At 39.0% G+C, this 16535-nt stretch overlaps 3 protein-coding genes across 6 annotated transcripts in view; 2 read left to right on the top strand and 1 right to left on the bottom strand.

Moving 5' to 3' along the window:
* The first annotated feature begins 7096 nt into the window (after nucleotides 1–7096).
* Nucleotides 7097–11717, top strand: LOC149840599 (uncharacterized). Of its 4 annotated transcripts, XM_090004489.1 has the most exons (8): nucleotides 7097–7644; nucleotides 7739–7831; nucleotides 7929–8033; nucleotides 8704–8821; nucleotides 8917–9015; nucleotides 9493–9670; nucleotides 11228–11344; nucleotides 11458–11717. In XM_090004489.1, the coding sequence occupies exons 5-8, from the start codon at nucleotides 8948–8950 to the stop codon at nucleotides 11620–11622; spliced, it is 528 nt and encodes a 175-aa protein (XP_089860615.1). In that variant the 5' UTR covers nucleotides 7097–7644; nucleotides 7739–7831; nucleotides 7929–8033; nucleotides 8704–8821; nucleotides 8917–8947; the 3' UTR covers nucleotides 11623–11717. The 4 variants fall into 4 exon arrangements, 3 of the variants coding, with proteins under 3 accessions (XP_089860615.1, XP_089860616.1, XP_089860617.1); XM_090004490.1 differs by having other exon boundaries at nucleotides 7623–7831; XM_090004491.1 differs by lacking the exons at nucleotides 7097–7644; nucleotides 7739–7831; nucleotides 7929–8033; nucleotides 8704–8821; nucleotides 8917–9015 and adding an exon at nucleotides 9240–9252.
* Nucleotides 7348–8150, top strand: LOC149840600 (uncharacterized). The gene is made up of 4 exons (XM_090005099.1): nucleotides 7348–7644; nucleotides 7739–7792; nucleotides 7929–8033; nucleotides 8127–8150. The coding sequence occupies exons 1-4, from the start codon at nucleotides 7348–7350 to the stop codon at nucleotides 8148–8150; spliced, it is 480 nt and encodes a 159-aa protein (XP_089861225.1).
* A 1713-nt stretch (nucleotides 11718–13430) lies between the features above and the next one.
* LOC149840598 (O-fucosyltransferase 1-like) overlaps nucleotides 13431–16535 on the bottom strand; it is a 42435-nt gene continuing 39330 nt past the window's right edge. The window contains exons 8-9 of the mRNA XM_090005098.1: nucleotides 14795–14924; nucleotides 13431–14293 (exon numbers count right to left, since the gene is read on the bottom strand). Coding sequence (XP_089861224.1) covers nucleotides 13643–14293; nucleotides 14795–14924 — 781 coding nt within the window. The 3' untranslated portion in view covers nucleotides 13431–13642. The remainder of the gene's footprint in view (nucleotides 14294–14794; nucleotides 14925–16535) is intronic.

Raw genomic sequence — 16535 nt, 5'->3', positions numbered from 1 at the left:
AACACAAGACCCATGGTTATGATAATATGAGCCACCCATCCAACTATCTCATTCCATGTACAGGGTGTTTATGTTATGTATTTCCCTAGGAAAGGAAATAGAGTCTCTTGCTTACAAACGGTAAAACAAACATGTCTACGAGATATATGTGGTCAGACACACATAATAAATGCAAAAAAAACAGCTTTCTTATGAAAATTGGTTGATACCCTCGTCCATGGGGAATGACTTCCCCTCCAAAGTGACGCAGGGCTTCTTTTGGGTGGGAGTGTAACAAACGCCCCTCTAGTTTTTAACTATTTTAAAGGTATGGAGAAAACAAAAAAAAAAGTTAGTATTTGCAAATTAAAGGATATATCTGTAAAAATCAAATGAATATTTAGAAATTTGAGGTATTTGGTTTTAGTACGCCAAACTCGAGTCCATTTGAGCTATGTTTTTCTTGCCTGAAAACAATATTTGCACACAATAACTCTTTTTCTATAAGCAATCTCTTATCCATTAGGTCTTCACCCTTCTTGTATGGGGGTGAATATGAACATCACAAATTCGAAACCCACAAATGCATGTCCTTGTATCTGAGACCTAAGCTCAATTTTCTCTCTTGTGGGCAATAAAGACCTAAGGGTTTTACACCAATGAACTTGCAAGTGAAAGAGGCATTTTTTTTAGAGTAAAAAAAAGTCCCACAAGGGCTTAGCTCATCTGGTAGGGGCGACTTGTGAATGTTATTAAGTTGATGTAACGTCACAAGTTCAAAACCCACAGGTGTTGTCCCTTGCCGCAAGGTCAAAGCTAGGTGTAATCTCCAGTGGGCAGGGCCGACATCAAGGGTTTTACCAACTGAAGGCCAGCCAATGTGCTGTTAGTGATGGAGGGGGGTTTTCTCATGGACTATGCAATACTTTGTTTCATACAAGTTGGCTGATTATATACCATTAAGGGCTTGTTTGGAATCTCGACACTGGGATGGGTGTTTATGCATTTGATGTTCTTGAGGCAAAATCTTGGTCAAATGCCCATGATAGTCCAATTTGGAATCACGGTGCTAGGATGGGCGTTTATATAGGAACTGAGGCCCTTTCACCTTTGTATTTACACTAAATCATGGATTTGGCAGCTGGCAAAGCAACTGCCACTTCCTCAAATGCATAAACATCCATTCCAACTACCGATCTTCAAGTGAATCGTTCTGAATTGACTAAAAAATAATGAAAAAAATATTTAGTATCAATCAAAATGTGACACCTGTTGAAACTATTAAAATATAATAAAAATTAATTTCAATTTTTTTTTATATATTTATTAAAAAGTAACTGATTCAGTTTAGTATTGTGTTAATTTTCTGCCAAGATACGAATCAGCTGATTCAGGCCAATGCTGACAACCTTGGGTTGAACTGATTTTTCATGTACTAGAGAACAATATACAAGTTTCTAAGATAGCTTTCACATAAGTTTGTGAAAATAGTAGAGAAACATTATTATCTAAAAATTAACATTGCTCAAATTTGATATGTTTTGATCATAGTCACCAAATGGCAAGAAATGATGCATGATGAGTATTAAAAGAGTGGTATGAAGTTTAAAGCCGGATAAAGTTGTGAAGCAATCGTGTAAGCACATGAAAAATGAAAAAAAAACACATAGAAAGCAAATAAAAAATTGCATTAGTATAAAATTATATAAAACAAACATGTAAGCTTGTTATAAAAAGTTCATTATTTTTAATATAAAAAATATAAAAAGTTAGGGAGAAGCAAGTGAGAAGTAACAAGCAGAGAGGAAATTGATTCCTAAGTGAACTTCCTCATGTAGAAAGAGGCATCCGGTAACTATGGTTCTGATATTAACTTTTTGTTAGATTTTTACATTTTCAAACATATTTTTTCCAAAAAAATACTTTGATAATATTGCAATAATTTCTCATTGAACAAGTCTCCATAACTAGATTTATGTCTGAATTCAAAACTACAAAACAATGCGGCTGATGGATTGGCCTTGGTCAGACTTTCAGTTCGAATCCAATACCCTGATTTCATATATCAGTTTTTAGGGATGTAAACAGTTCAGACTCGGGTTGTAACACCTCAAAATTTAACTCAATTTTTTTATTTTTTTTATAATTACGAAAAAAATCAAATTAACCGGGCTAAACATTTCAGACACATCACAAGAATCATCAAAGTAACTAACATTCATTTTTTTTCTAATAAAAGTTTAAAACATAATATCAGAGTTTGGAATAACTGAATGACATAATTACAATAACCAAATTAGAATTTAACATCCCAGAAACACAATAGATCATATATCCTGATCCGCAACATCATCCCACAATCACTTTTTAGTTTTTACATTTCTTCTGAAAAATAGTAAAATAATTTGTGTCAGACTATACAACCAGTCTGCGTAGGATAATGCTATGATTTTGCAGATGTACTATGTAACAAGTATACAATATAATTAAATAGTCAAGAACAATAAAGTATGATACTAAGTATGACATAATTGAACAAGTAACAAGGTAATTAATTTATTGTATTTCACAAGCTAACTAGCATAACATGAATAATCACATGATCAAATAACTAATCACAGGTTTAAATAATTCATCTTATGCTCTATTAACTAATCATGTGTAAATAACTAATAACATGCTCAAGTATAAAGGTTACAATCTTTTGCCTGACTGATATACAGAGGAAGTTCAAATTAATATTTCTCTTAAATTATCCTGCGAGTATTTGCAGGCCAAGGCAACCGTAATAGAAGAGAACATTCGGGGGTTTATTATGCATTGATGTTTTATTAACCCGAATGTCTAACTGAAACTGAAATCCTAAGAGAGCAGTTGAATGATCGAGAGAACCACCCAAAGGCACAAGACAATAGGATGCATCCTTAACTTCTACAAAAAAATGTGGAACTACTACCTAGGACAAATTTTATAGTCTGGGTCCCCTAACTTTAAGAACTAGGGACCAACGAGTCATTGCCGCTTGAAGCAATAAGAACATGTCCCTAGAATTGTGTACTACCTACCCTCTCCAAGGCAAGCCTAAATCTGAGTGGGTTGCTTATCTTAGTAATTTGTTCCCTAACTTTTCAGGGTTTCACTGATCTGAACCCAGTAGCTCAAAGCCACAGGTGTTCACAAAAATTATGAATCACACTACAATAATAGTATATTCCCAATTATTTCTACCTTACATAGGTATGTTACCAATATTTTTTTCATTTAATTATGCAAATCCCACTTAGAGTGCGATGGGACCTTTAAACTGGATGAGCACAAATGCCCTGGTACCTTTAAACCAGTCAAGCAAAAGTTAATGTTTTAAGTTTAATTATGTATTAGCTTTATCAACTTGAGGGGTCACTATGAAACCCTCAAGTACCAGGCTTGGCATTCATGTGCCATTATTAAACCAATGCATCTTTTTAAAAATATGGGCAAAACCCGTGTTCGCAAGTCAACATTATGGTTCACTGAATTACAAGTTCCATTATGAACTTATTTTTATATGAATTGTAGTTAGCTTAATTCAACACTTACTAAGCATTAATGAAATTATAAAGTTTAAGAAAGCAATAATTGCAATGTCACAACTCTACTATCGCTCAGTCATCAATACTATCTTAGCATTCTCACATGCAATTTTTTTTTACACAAAAATGTTAGAGGCAAGGCATACATATCTTGGACTTGTCATCAAAGAACCGTTTCAAGGATTATCCACAGTAAAGCATTTTGACTACTAGACTTGTGTCCTTAATAGTATCAAAATAGAAAATTCTTTTTTGCTAAAGTATCCTATGTATGTTGTAATTGTAACATATACACCTATAGGTGCAAAAACTTTAACACAAATATACATATATGTTACACGCCCTTACGCAGATATGCATACAACCGTTTTAAAACACAGGTATGTGTGCATAAGCATCGACCCCCACAGGGAAACAACTACATACACTCAACCCAAAATTTCTATTCCAACATGCTTAAACCCGAAATTTCTTTAAGGTAAACTCTTAGGCCTCAGATCTCATTCATGGCATCCCGCAGGGACTGAGTACTATTCTTGAACTATTTATCATTATGAAGAGAAAAAAAAATAAACATTCCAAAGCATACACGTGAGTCTTGAATTTTGTAACTGAACTATAACACAGAAGGACAAATGATTTCTGTCATGTATTTAGCACAAAATATCACTCTATTTTTTTATATAAACTGGAAGCAATTTCAATTGATACGTAAAACATGCCACTGTCATTGAATGTAGTACCATAACCTACTGTTATTGATTAAACCTTATTCATTTTTACCCAAACTCTTAACACATTAACTTAACTATCAACGAGTTAGTTGTAGGAATTAACAACCCCAATTAATTTTATACCCTTGAAACTAACACAGAAAATCCAAAGAAAACTGACATGGAACTAAATACTGATATTAATTTGTGTCAATACCCATTCTGCCGAAAGACTAGTATTGTCTCTTACACCAACAATGATCAGAAAAAAAAAATTTAATGAATATCTTACCGAATCTTAAAAGCAATAACACTCAAATCTTAAGTTCAAATCTCTTTTCTGAAGCAACACATAGCACTATGGATATACCATGACATAACTTCAAAGCTAAGTACGCAGATCAAGAGTCCCAATATCGAATTTAAAACTAGAGCATGAAGATCAAGAGTTTCAATATGTATATATTTCAAAATTTAAGGCATGCAGAACAAGGTCTTAACTTATTTCAGGAAATATAACTAAACACATCCAGCTTTTACTCGTGGAACTAAACATAAACCAAACTATATTCTGTTGTAAATACACAGATAAGGATTTTAAGAGTACTTATCAATGTTAAGCCAACATATATTCATGTTTATCGGTCATACCAGAAGGTATTGACCGATTAGCTACACAAGGAATCACATATTGTTTCATCCACCTAAAACCCCTTTTTAATATCGATTTTTTTTCTTGTTGGAGTGTGTTGCAACTCGTTGCAGGTCTTGAAACACAATACACAACAACAATCACATAATACCCTACCCGTGAATCGTAAATTCCCAAATTTTTTTTGATTCCCTCTTTCAATCGTTGTGAATCCAAGGGGTCTCCTCGCTACAGTAGATTTGGTGTAGCCGTGTGCACCTTCTGCCATTGACGTGCAACAGAGAGAGAATGAGAGAACACTGAAGGGAGAGGGACAAAGAACAAAAGAGAGAGTGTTGAGGGGGTGTTAAGAGATGCGTGAGGGAGAGTGTCAGTTAGAGAGAGGGAATGGGGGGTGGAGATCGTGGGGGAAAGAGAAGTCGTGGGTCTGTTACCCCTTCTCTCTCCAGCGGCTGCGTGAAAACACGCAGCCCCTCCCTTAACTCACAAGTAAACCCTTTTTAGGGTTTGCATAATATTCTTTTTTTTTTAACTTTAACATTTTTCCTTTCTTACCTTTTTAATGTGTATTTCCTTTTCTTTAACACATATACGTGTGTGAGTTTGGATCGTCCGAACTCGTGACCCAGGACCCACTTATCTCTTGGGGTCCAACCCTTGGACTTATCCAGATCCATCCATGGATCTGGTTCTTCCTTTAAAATTTTAAAGTACTAACATTTTGAATATGAACCCAAATTAGATTTCCATGGATTCAACTATGTTATCTTGAATTACAAGGGACTTATAATGGATCCAAGTAAAATTTTAATTGGACACATACCCTATTTAAATCTTCGGTGTTCAGGATCCAAATAAAATAATGTGGATCTGAACATCACATAGGCTATACCAATCTCACTACAGTATTATAGGCCTAATATAAAATTTTCTCATAAAAAATCGATTTAAACTTCGCGGACCCACTCAATTCGTCCTGGATTCAATATCAAATTTGACCATGATATTGATGATCCAGAACCTGAGATCCAATCCATTTGACCAAAACCTATTATTAAATATCTAATTTAAGGTTCACAATCCGATATCTAAGATCTGAATAAAATATCGAAGATACAAACAGGATATTAGGGATCCAACATTGAAGATCCAAATAGAATACCTGAGATCCAAATATGAATAAAAAATACGACATTAAAAATATCCTTGTACCAACTTAAGGATATAAATTTCAAGTTTATTTGTCTGATAAAATTCACGGGTATTACACGGGTTGGATCTAAGCATTACCAAGTCCCACCTAATTGGGTCCAATCTAATCGGATTTAGACTCAAAGTCGGATGAAATCAGATAAACCCAAATCCAGATTCAACGAACTTAAAACCTGATATTTACACATGTTCAAAGTTGAATTCAGGTTTGAAATCAAAACTCAATACTAAACCCAAATCCGATTATTATTCAGATCCGAATTGGCTACCAAACCTGACTAATAAGATTCTGATTGGGATTGAATGTCGGGTTGCATCCCACAGTTCACATCCTTATCCGTTTTAAAATATAATCTAAGGGCACGTTCGGTTGGATCACTCTAATTTCTTCTCTAAGAAAGTGAATCTGATTTGTATAAGCAGCCGCTGTGAGAAAGTGAATCTCATTTGCCTTTGCAATGAGTCACTTTCATGCAAATTAGAAAGTGATTTTGAATCATATTTTTTGAAAGGAGCAGCCGAACGTACCCTAAATATAATTTTTTATTCGATACGTGCTCAGATTTGGGTTGACATTTTCACTGAATCTGCATTTGATTTCGAATCAAACCCGATCTATTTTACACGTTTACATATAAGTTGCATGTTCTTCTACCTATTTTTAACAGACCAGATGGTACTACATAAAATCTGCATACGTAGTCAAATCTGGATTATATATATATATATATTTGAATTCATAAAATTCATATTTAAATTTGGATCAATCATAATCAGGATTATATCCGATTCGTTTGCAGTTCCTCCAAGTCTCCAACCAACCCAACCCAACCCAAGACATATTCATGACGCACGAGAGTCAAAGGCTAAATGCGTCCACCACACATCCCTCAGATATCCCCAACCGTTAGAGGCACAGAGAGAGAAGGGTAGAGAGGGGTGAGAGAGAAACACAAGAGATAGAAGAAAGGGGATAGAAACAGAGGGAGAGAGTGTGTGGGAAGGGAAGAAAGAGAAGAAAGGGGACAGAGGAAGAGAGAGGGAGGGAGAGAAGAAACGAAGGTAAGAGAAAGAGAGAAAAGGGTAGAGAAAGGTGAGAGAGAAGAAAGGGGTCAGAGAGAGAGTGAAAGGTAGTCCCTCAAATATCACCAAACTGTTGGAGCCTTGGAGGCAGAGAGACCGAGAAGAAGCAGAAAGGAAGAGAGAGAAAGAGAGAGAGATGGCTAAGAGCGTCCCCGAGTGGGTGAAGATCTCGCTCTGGTCGTCCTTCGACGATCGCCACCATACCATCCACCCTCCCGCTATCGACCACCCAGGAGAAACCCCAACCCCCAACCCTAACCAACCCGATCCCATTCGCCCTCCTCCTCCTCCTCCTCCTCCTCCTCACCAGAGGGTGAAGGTGGAGCCTCCTTCCCCCACTCGCCCTCCTCAATCCGATCAATCCCCTGAAACGTCACACTCTTCGACCCCTTCCTCCGAAGACGCCTCCCGCAGAGCTCGATTCCACGCCGAGGTGATCCTTTTTGTCTTCCTCATCGACCTTATTTATTGTTGGTTTAATAGAATCGGCATTCTTGGTTGGCTGAAAGACTATTGATCTGGTTCAGTTGTCGAAGAGGGTCATCGATTTGGGCGAGTTGCAGAGATTGGCGGCGCAGGGAGTGCCGGATTCCAGCTGAATTAGATCTATTTTGTGGAAGGTAATCGTTTGAGGGGAGAAATTGAAAGATTTATTTCTTGTTCTTTGTTTTGGTGAAGTGGGAATGCTGATGTCATTTTGCTGGAATAAATTCGTAGGTTCTTTTGGGGTATTTGCCTAGCAATCGAGATCTGTGGGATGATGAGTTGTCCAAGAAACGAGCTCAGTATGATGTTTTTAAGGAGGAACTCCTGATTAATCCTGTGAGTTTGATTAATTCTCTTTTTTTTTGTTATATTATTCGAATTCAAAATGTGTTAGTTCAATACTTAGGATTTTATGTTATCTGCGATCAGGCATTGGATGACTTTTCAAGTTGATCAATCGATGTAAAAGCATTTGGTCATAAACATTGTAATTCTATTATTCTTCTCGCCACCAGTGATCTATTCTGGAAATAATCCTTTTCTGTTCTTCTTGATTTGGATTAGGCATTGAATGCTTTTCAAATTGATGAATTGTCCTGTAAGTGTTTGGTAATAAACCTTGTAATTCGATCTTCTGACTACCAATGATCAATTCTGGAAGTAATCTTTTTTCTTTCTTCTGGAATCAGATATTGGGTTCTTTTGCAAATGTGTGTTTTTTGGTTGTCCATTCCCTTTTAAGATTCTATATTTAGGGAGATTGGTTTCTGAATCTATATTGTTAGTCAGTCAGAATTTTGCTGAAAAGTATTAAAATCTTCTATTATTTCTCTCTGCCGATGATCTATTCTGAAATCAATCCCTTTTTGGTTCTTCTCAATTCAAATATTGGTTCTTCTGCAATTGTGTTCTTGTTCTGAGTTTCTATGTTTTGGGGAGGTTGGCTTCTAAAACTATGTATTGTTAGTCAGTCAGAACTTACACGAAGACTACAAACATCCAATAGGATTGAAAATGATGACACAAACTGTGAAGTAAGCGGTCTGCTACCTAGATCAGAAGTAACTCATGAGGAGCACCCATTGAGTCTTGGAAAGACCAGTGTGTGGTACAAGTTCTTCCAGGTATTGATCCCAGCAATCTATAAATGGTGTGTATTGAGAGGTTTTGTTTTCATAAATGGTCTTTGGTATCTCTACCAATTGCTGTAATTTTCTAGGACACAGAAATCATAGAGCAAATTGATCGTGATGTTAAGCGCACTCATCCTGATATGCATTTCTTTTGTGGGGATTCACCATCGGCAAAGTCAAACCAGGTAATCATCATTCCTAGGAGTGCTAGTGATCTCTATGTGGTTATTCAAGCTGATCAACTGACACAATCTTCAGTGGCTAATGGGGCCTTCTTTCCTGCTATTTTGTAGGAAGCATTGAAACGTATACTGGCTGTATTTGCAAAACTTAACCCTGGTTTACGATATGTACAGGGAATGAATGAAATCATGGCCCCTCTCTTTTATGTATTCAAGAACGACCCAAATGAAGAAAATGTGGTGAGGCATGGTGATGTGACTTGATATTAAAAAAAAAAAATAAAGATGTGACGATATAACTACAGGAATTTGGTTCTAGTACTATCATCCTTAAGCTAAATTACTTTTGTTCTTGCAATCCACATGTAAGCTAGAGCTTGTGTTTATGGTTTTTCTGCCTATGCCTGATAGGGATTTCATTATATTAGTAGTGAGATGTTTTCAATGCTCTCTCTCTCTAAAACTCTGGCTTCTTTTCAGGCTCAAGCAGAACCAGACTCTTTTTTTGTTTTGTTGCATTGCTAAGTGGATTCAGAGATCATTTTTGCCAACACTTGACAACAGTGTTGTAGGAATTCATTCCACAATGTCAAGACTGACACAAATTTTAAGGGAGCATGATGAAGAACTCTGGCGCCATTTAGAGATCACAACTAAAGTAAGTGTTTTCTTGCAAAAAATTCTTTTTTCATCCTATTCATATTGTCATATTTAAAATTGTTTCCAGATTTCTTTTATTTTCTTTTTTTCATGCAAAAGAATCAATTTATTTTTCTATGCTACACAGAAATTAGTGTTAAATCTATGATGTATCCAAGTTTTTGAGATAAATTAGCTGTTACACATATGCAGGCTTTCTATTTTTTAACATTTTTTAATAGTTGGGTTATCACACAATTATAAGATATTTTCATAATTTTGTAGGTCATGGGAGGCCTTTATTGACTGTGAAGTCAGCGGATCTTCCTTGTGTCAGATTAATCTGAAAAACTTACAAATACCACTTTGCATGAACTAGTTACATTGAAAAACAAAGGTGCTGGCTTGGCATGCCTAAACTCTGTTTTTTTGTGCTGTTGCTTCCTCTATTCTAGTTCTGGTGGTACCTGCTCTAAGGATCAGTCTTTGGATCAATTTGAGTAACAGATGCGTCTAGTTTATTGCTGTGTCTGGCCATTCCTAGGATAGTTTGATCTTCTTTAATGCAAGTGATTTTTATCTGTGTGACCTGCAGAATGAAATGTAGAACATCACATGGATTGGCAGCTTAGATTTTTTTTATGGTATAACTCCAAAACTCATGGTTAACCATTGTTCCAAAATGAGTCACCAAAAAGTACATAGTTCCAGAGTAGGTCTTAGTTTCGTGATTTCACCCGTAAACTATTAAATTAACAATAGACTAAGGTCAGAAGAGAGACATTGATGCTGCTTGAATGGAGATTAGAGAAGCAATTTCATCTGCAAGGATACAAATTAGTCAAAATGATCCAAATGAAAACACAAAACAAAGTCTGAAAGCATTCCCTTTATCAATAAATGCATGTAAAACTTTCTGCTTCACATTGCTCTGTGCTTTCTGAAAATTGGGGACATACCGACTTCTCTTAGCGGTTTGTGTTTCTTTGATATGGGCATCTCTACTAGGGTTAAGGTCAGAAGCTTGGCAAAGCTCATGTTCCTTTATATTGGATGTTTGGGTTAAATATGTTAAATCATCTGTATCTGTTAGACGAGTCACTAGAATATGAGAACTGAAATATGAGAACTAGAAATATGGGCATTTCCTACACTTTTTTTGCAAATCCAAACATGTGGATGTGCTTGGCATGGTGAATTTTCTAGGAATCAACCATTGGATCATGTAATTTTGATGAAAAAATGTGATTTTTGAATACTTGAATATTTACGAAGATTACGATCCATTGATTTTAAAGCCTTAAAACAATCTCGTTTATGCGTCAAAATCGGATGATTCAAGAGTGGGGTTCTTATAAAACCAGGCATGTAGATCACATCCGTATGGTCAGATTCAAGAGAAAAGAGCAAAAAATCCATGAAAATCACGGTTCACACATTAGTTCTCGTATTTACAATTCTTATATTCTAGTGACTCTCTGTTAAGACTGTTACTATATGATGTTTTCTTGGGACTGTGCATTGCTTCACCCTCAAGAATTTGATTTGAACAGTATGCTGTCTTTGGAATTTTCAGATAAATCCCCAGTTCTACGCCTTTAGGTGGATAACACTGCTCTTGACTCAGGAGTTTAATTTTGCGGATAGCTTGCATATCTGGGACACACTTCTAAGCGACCCAGACAGTCCTTTGGTAAGATATTTGAAACAAAAAAAAACCCACTTTTGTATATCGATGCATCAACATGAAGGCATTCCATTCGGTTGGATTCATTATCCAGTGATTCTAACATGTATCTTGTGCAGGAGTGCCTGCTTAGAGTTTGCTGCTCGAAGCTGATTCTCATTCGAAGGCGCCTCATAGCTGGTGATTTCACATCTAATCTTAAATTGCTTCAAAATTACCGGTCGGCAAACATTAGTCATGTTCTGAAAGTTGCTGATAAATTGCGAGGCCGGTCTACTCTGTAGCTTGTTCTTCGGCCTGTAATCATGTATAGAGCTTCTGTGAGAACTGTAAATTTTTTCCATGTATTACCTATTCATTTACCGCGGATTGCAGCACAGAGCATCTCTCCGCGACAAGCATGCATTGCTCTATTGACACACCCTTCGTGGAATCGGAAACCAATTCAATTATAATTGTCTTTTCTCGTCTTTCTGATGAAAGAGTTTCCGTGGATTGCATTCCGACTTCACATGAATCCAAAATTTACACTCTTAAGGCTAGGGATGGCAGTGGACCGGGGGAAAGCGGGGCCCCGCCCCGCCTCGCCCCGTTTGGACCGGGGATGAAGGGTATGAAACGGGGATGGAGGCGGGGATGAAGGTTAAAATCCATCCCCGTCCGGGGGTGGAGGCGGGGATGGACTGGCACGTTCCCCCGCCCCGCCCCGCCCCGCCTCATCCCCGCCCCGGCCCATCCCCGCCCCGCCCCCGGCCCATCCCCGTCCCGGCCCCGCCCCATCCCCGCCCCCAACTCAGATGAACTGTTTACTAACCCTAACTCCCTTCCCTAATTTCCTAACCCTGGAGCCGGGCGACGTTACTGTGCACGTAGGACGCCGGGTTCTCGATAGCGTACCGGACTCCGACCTGGGCGGCGAGGTGCATCACGTGGGTGAAGGCGACGAGGTCGAAGAGCTTGGCCAGGAGCCGGGCGTCGTTGATGTCGCCGGCGATGACGAAGACGCCGTGGTCGCCGAGGATTCGACGGCGGGCCTTCTTGAGCGAGGGGTCGTAGTAGTCGTTGAAGTTGTCGAGGCCGACGACACCGTCACCGCGCTTCCGGAGGGCGAGCGAGACGTGGGTGCCGACAAAGCCAGCGGCGCCTGTGACGAGCACGCTCATCCCGCGGGGTCGGGGACGGGGGCGGGGTCGGGACGGGGACGGGGCGGGGACGGGGACGGGGCGGGGGTGGAGGACATGAAACGGGGATGAAGGCGGGGGTGGAGGATAAAATCCATCCCCGCCGCGGAGGCGGGGCGGGGGTGGAGGATAAAATTTTGAGGCGGGGCGGGGGTGGAAACCTTGTCCCCCGCCCCGCCCCGCCCCACTGCCATCCCTACTTAAGGCCAAATATGATTTGTCCGTTACCTTGGATAGGGATGGGGACAACAGGTCGGGGCAGGGACTGGCTGGCCCACTATGGACTGGGATTTTTTACCCTAGACCTAAGTCCAGTCCATTTAGTAACAGGGCCGCTATGGGCCGGGCCAGCCTGATTAGGCCTAATGGGCGGGCATTGGACTGTGCATCTAGCAACAGGCAGGCCCAAACTAGGTTTTAGGCTTAGCCCAATCAACAGCCTATTGGCCCGTCAAATTAACGGGCCGGCCCGGCCCCCATTTCCCACTCCAACCTATGACCACGAGGGCTCCCCTCATATCATATGGTAGGGTGATTCATGAATTTCAACGAGCTGAAGGGACATCACAAGTTCAAAACTTCACCGGTGCACATTTCTTGAGGAATGGTCAAGCTGGGTGTACTCCCTGATGGGCAATGGAAACTCAGGATTTTTCCACCAATGAGCTCAGGAGTGACTCAGGTGATTTCCCCAATCATCCTGGAACAAAAAAAAAAAGAAAGACATCAATGATCGATCCATTGACGTTAAGGTCCACAATATAACAAAGGGTTTCCTGTTGATCCACAATCTGATTCATCAATGATAAATTATGATACTCGCTACTCATAGATCATAGGCATTTTAGCATGCTTGAGATCTCATGGAAGAGCTGTTGCTTGCTTCTTTGATTTCTTTACAAAAGTACAAGCCTCAGTTTGTGCAGACTATCCAATCTCTTCAACCTCCCAAGATTGTGGGTGAAAATTCCTTTCAACTCCGTGGACAAAGAATCACCATTTGAAAATCTAAAACCTTAGCCAAAAGCCATTATCAACCTCATGAATTTTGCAGTGAAGCTGTTTGATAGCACATAATTGCATTTGCCAATGCTGCACAACTCCAAATTCTATTGCTGCCTGATCAATAGTGCTTTCTTCTTGGCCTGCCCAATGAGCCATCGGTTTCTCTGCCATCGGAAACCGCTCTAACGGCATTCTCTTCGCTCTTCAGTTGGCTGTTAAGATCATCAATGACGTGGTCTGATGGGCACTTGTATGCAGGATTTTCCGGCGATAGCTGGCAGAAGCACTCTGGCCATGAATTCGTGTAGAATGACTCCGGGTGTACACGCGTATGCGGACCACCAAAGTGAGTTCTGAACATTTCCTGCCTCACGGATGCTTCGAATTCAGACTCGCAAGAGCGGCCATGTTCACGAGCAACAAAAACAGGAGCAAGTGCTTTTCTGTCTGGTTGGATGGTCGTGCGGAAACCGTAATACAGGCGGTGACCCATCAAGTTGTTTGCAAAGTTGCTTGGGCCATCATAGGTTGGCATGAAAATGTCTGAGAGGAGGCACACCATATAATCTACGGCGGATGCAACTAGACCATGACCGTCTTCGTTCATAGCTGCCAATTCCTCACGGGTTGCAATGGAGCTATGGTTCTCCAGATGAGGAAACATGGCCCTTAGAGGATGTGTGAAGTGCTCGCCACCAAACAATTCACCAGCAGCCAGATATATCCGAGTGGAGTTCTTGAATCCAATAGAGCGCAAGATGAGCCCAACCTGCCACATAAGCCAGGTCTTAGTTGCATATTTAAGTTTAATCATAAACTTGGAAACTGAACATTTTAATCGCTTAGGATCAGTTCCCCAAATGGAATTGCTACAAAGGAAGTTGAAGTTATCAAAACAATAAGAAATTTAGAAACTAAACACGGTACCAAGATTGACCTAGCGGGACTGAATTAACATAGATATTATTCATCAAGGTCCTTCAAGCACATTTTTAACATTTTCAAACACAAGTGACTTGCAACAAGTTCAATATTCCTAGATAATCCGGATGATGACAGACAAATCGGTTGGCCAAGCCTTTGAATTTGATGAATAAAACATCCTCTAAAAGTATCTCGAGTACATGATAACGAGGATTATGACAGAATATAATGTGCGTGTTATTAATTTGAGTCTTTTCAGTTGGAATCACTGAGTGTTTTTGTCAGGAATCTCTTCAAAATCAACAAGACATCACTGCATTTAGCAAAGATGATGCAAGAATAATACCTCTTCTGGAGTTAATGGGCACTTTCCGATGGCTCTTCTTTCATTATAAACAAGAGCCTTGTTAGCAAAATTCTTCTCCCGGTACTCCCGCAGAAACTTCTGTTCTTCAGGTGTAAATATATCCAAGCATCTGGAAGATTTGCCCAACAAGAATCAGCATTGGTGCACAGTACTTAGCTAAAGCTAGCTGTGCTTGACCTATCAAGATGTTTTCAATAAAGAATAAGCACCTCACAAGGAGTGTACGATGTACATCTTCTAGACTATATACTCAATATCTTAAAATCCCAACAAAGACAGTAGCAAAAGCCAATTTAAAATTTGCAGATATTTCATTTTCCATTGATCCAAATTCTCAGTATATCAACCACAAGGGGATACAATACATTAGCAATCACAGCATATAGTACACACACATAGAAGTAACAAATATTAAAAATTTCCAATAAAAATGGTCATCACCACATGAAAGAACCTGAAGCAGCAGCAGAACTAAGCATTTGCAAAAATGTGCTTCTTCCTCAAGAAACAGCTTTTAAGACTACAGCCAGCCCAAAAGAAACTCGTAACAAACTCACATGCAATGTCTACATCACCTCATCAATGACCTACTTTTCTTCAAAAGATTTGCCTAAGAACTTCTTGGACTCGGTCTTCATCAAAATCTTGTTCGTTGAGTTGATCTTCATGTTGTATGATAGGTGAGAAAGGAGTAAGTTGAGTCAACATGTTCCTATGAAGAACTACATTTTGTTAAACCACCAAACTGGGACAATTTACACTAAAAAATACTGGGTATGACCGTATGAGTTATATGAGGCATTATTCCAAGATACTGGAGCAACTATGTAGAGTTGACTCGATGAATAATTTTGGATCATCATAACTGCCGATCATGAGTAGCCTGGTTAACGTCTTTCATAGATAGTGATTTTAGTGACAAGCCCACGAGGGATCCCATATTTGAATTAGTAATCGACCATGCAATTTTAGTGCATATATAGAAGATCTCAATTTACTTGGCAATTACTTCAAACAGTTACCAAGATTCTTTGTTTGCTTAATTTCACAAAAGGAAATTTGCATGGGAAATGAACATGATAACCCAAAAGTTTCAAAATTGTATATATATATATATAGAGAGAGAGAGAGAGAAAACAGTCTTAGACTTGTATTACATTATCATCACCCTATGTCACATATGTGCGGATGCGGATGCGGATGCGGATGCGGATGCAGGTGTGGATGCGGCGATGCATCACTTTAAAAAAACTTGGATGCGGGGTGCGGGGAGGGTATATATATATATAAGTTTTAACAGTTTTAAGTTAACACTACATGCATGTGTGGCATTTATGTATTTACATATAATATAGATAAAATTGGACTTGGTTAGGGTTAACCAAATCTACTTTTGGATAGAAATGGACCTTAGTGCTGACGCAAAGAAAGTTGTGTCCATGTGTCACACCCACATGGGTGCGGGTGCGGGTGCGACGCAGGTGCGGTGCCCTGTTAGAAGAGTCTGTGTTACATAGTCATCACCAAACTTTATTCCAAGTACATGGGATGGGCCTTATAAGTCCTGATGCTCCATTCTTTCCTACCTAGGACAACACCTATCTAACCATTCCTTGTTTTATATCCTATATCACATGGATACTCCATTTTGACTCCTGTTCCATATCCCCCTTATATACAAGTCATATTGAAAGCTTCATATAAATGACTATGTCCCCAT

This window comes from Nuphar pumila, chromosome 4, assembly GCF_984573655.1.
Source record: "Nuphar pumila chromosome 4, dmNupPumi1.hap1.1, whole genome shotgun sequence".
Taxonomy (NCBI): Eukaryota; Viridiplantae; Streptophyta; class Magnoliopsida; order Nymphaeales; family Nymphaeaceae; genus Nuphar; species Nuphar pumila.
Note: the sequence above shows the minus strand (reverse complement) of the source record. Positions and strands in the feature narration are given on the sequence as shown.

What these genes read in the sequence shown, in the direction of transcription:
- LOC149840600 (XM_090005099.1), top strand. Translation starts at nt 7,348, where the DNA reads ATGGCTAAGAGCGTCCCCGAGTGGGTGAAGATCTCGCTCTGGTCGTCC. An exon ending in GAGCTCGATTCCACGCCGAG is followed by an intron (nt 7,645 to 7,738) that starts GTGATCCTTTTT and finishes GATCTGGTTCAG; the next exon opens with TTGTCGAAGAGGGTCATCGA. An exon ending in AGAGATTGGCGGCGCAGGGA is followed by an intron (nt 7,793 to 7,928) that starts GTGCCGGATTCC and finishes ATAAATTCGTAG; the next exon opens with GTTCTTTTGGGGTATTTGCC.
- LOC149840599 (XM_090004489.1), top strand. Translation starts at nt 8,948, where the DNA reads ATGTTAAGCGCACTCATCCTGATATGCATTTCTTTTGTGGGGATTCAC. An exon ending in CATCGGCAAAGTCAAACCAG is followed by an intron (nt 9,016 to 9,492) that starts GTAATCATCATT and finishes GCTTCTTTTCAG; the next exon opens with GCTCAAGCAGAACCAGACTC. An exon ending in ATTTAGAGATCACAACTAAA is followed by an intron (nt 9,671 to 11,227) that starts GTAAGTGTTTTC and finishes TGGAATTTTCAG; the next exon opens with ATAAATCCCCAGTTCTACGC.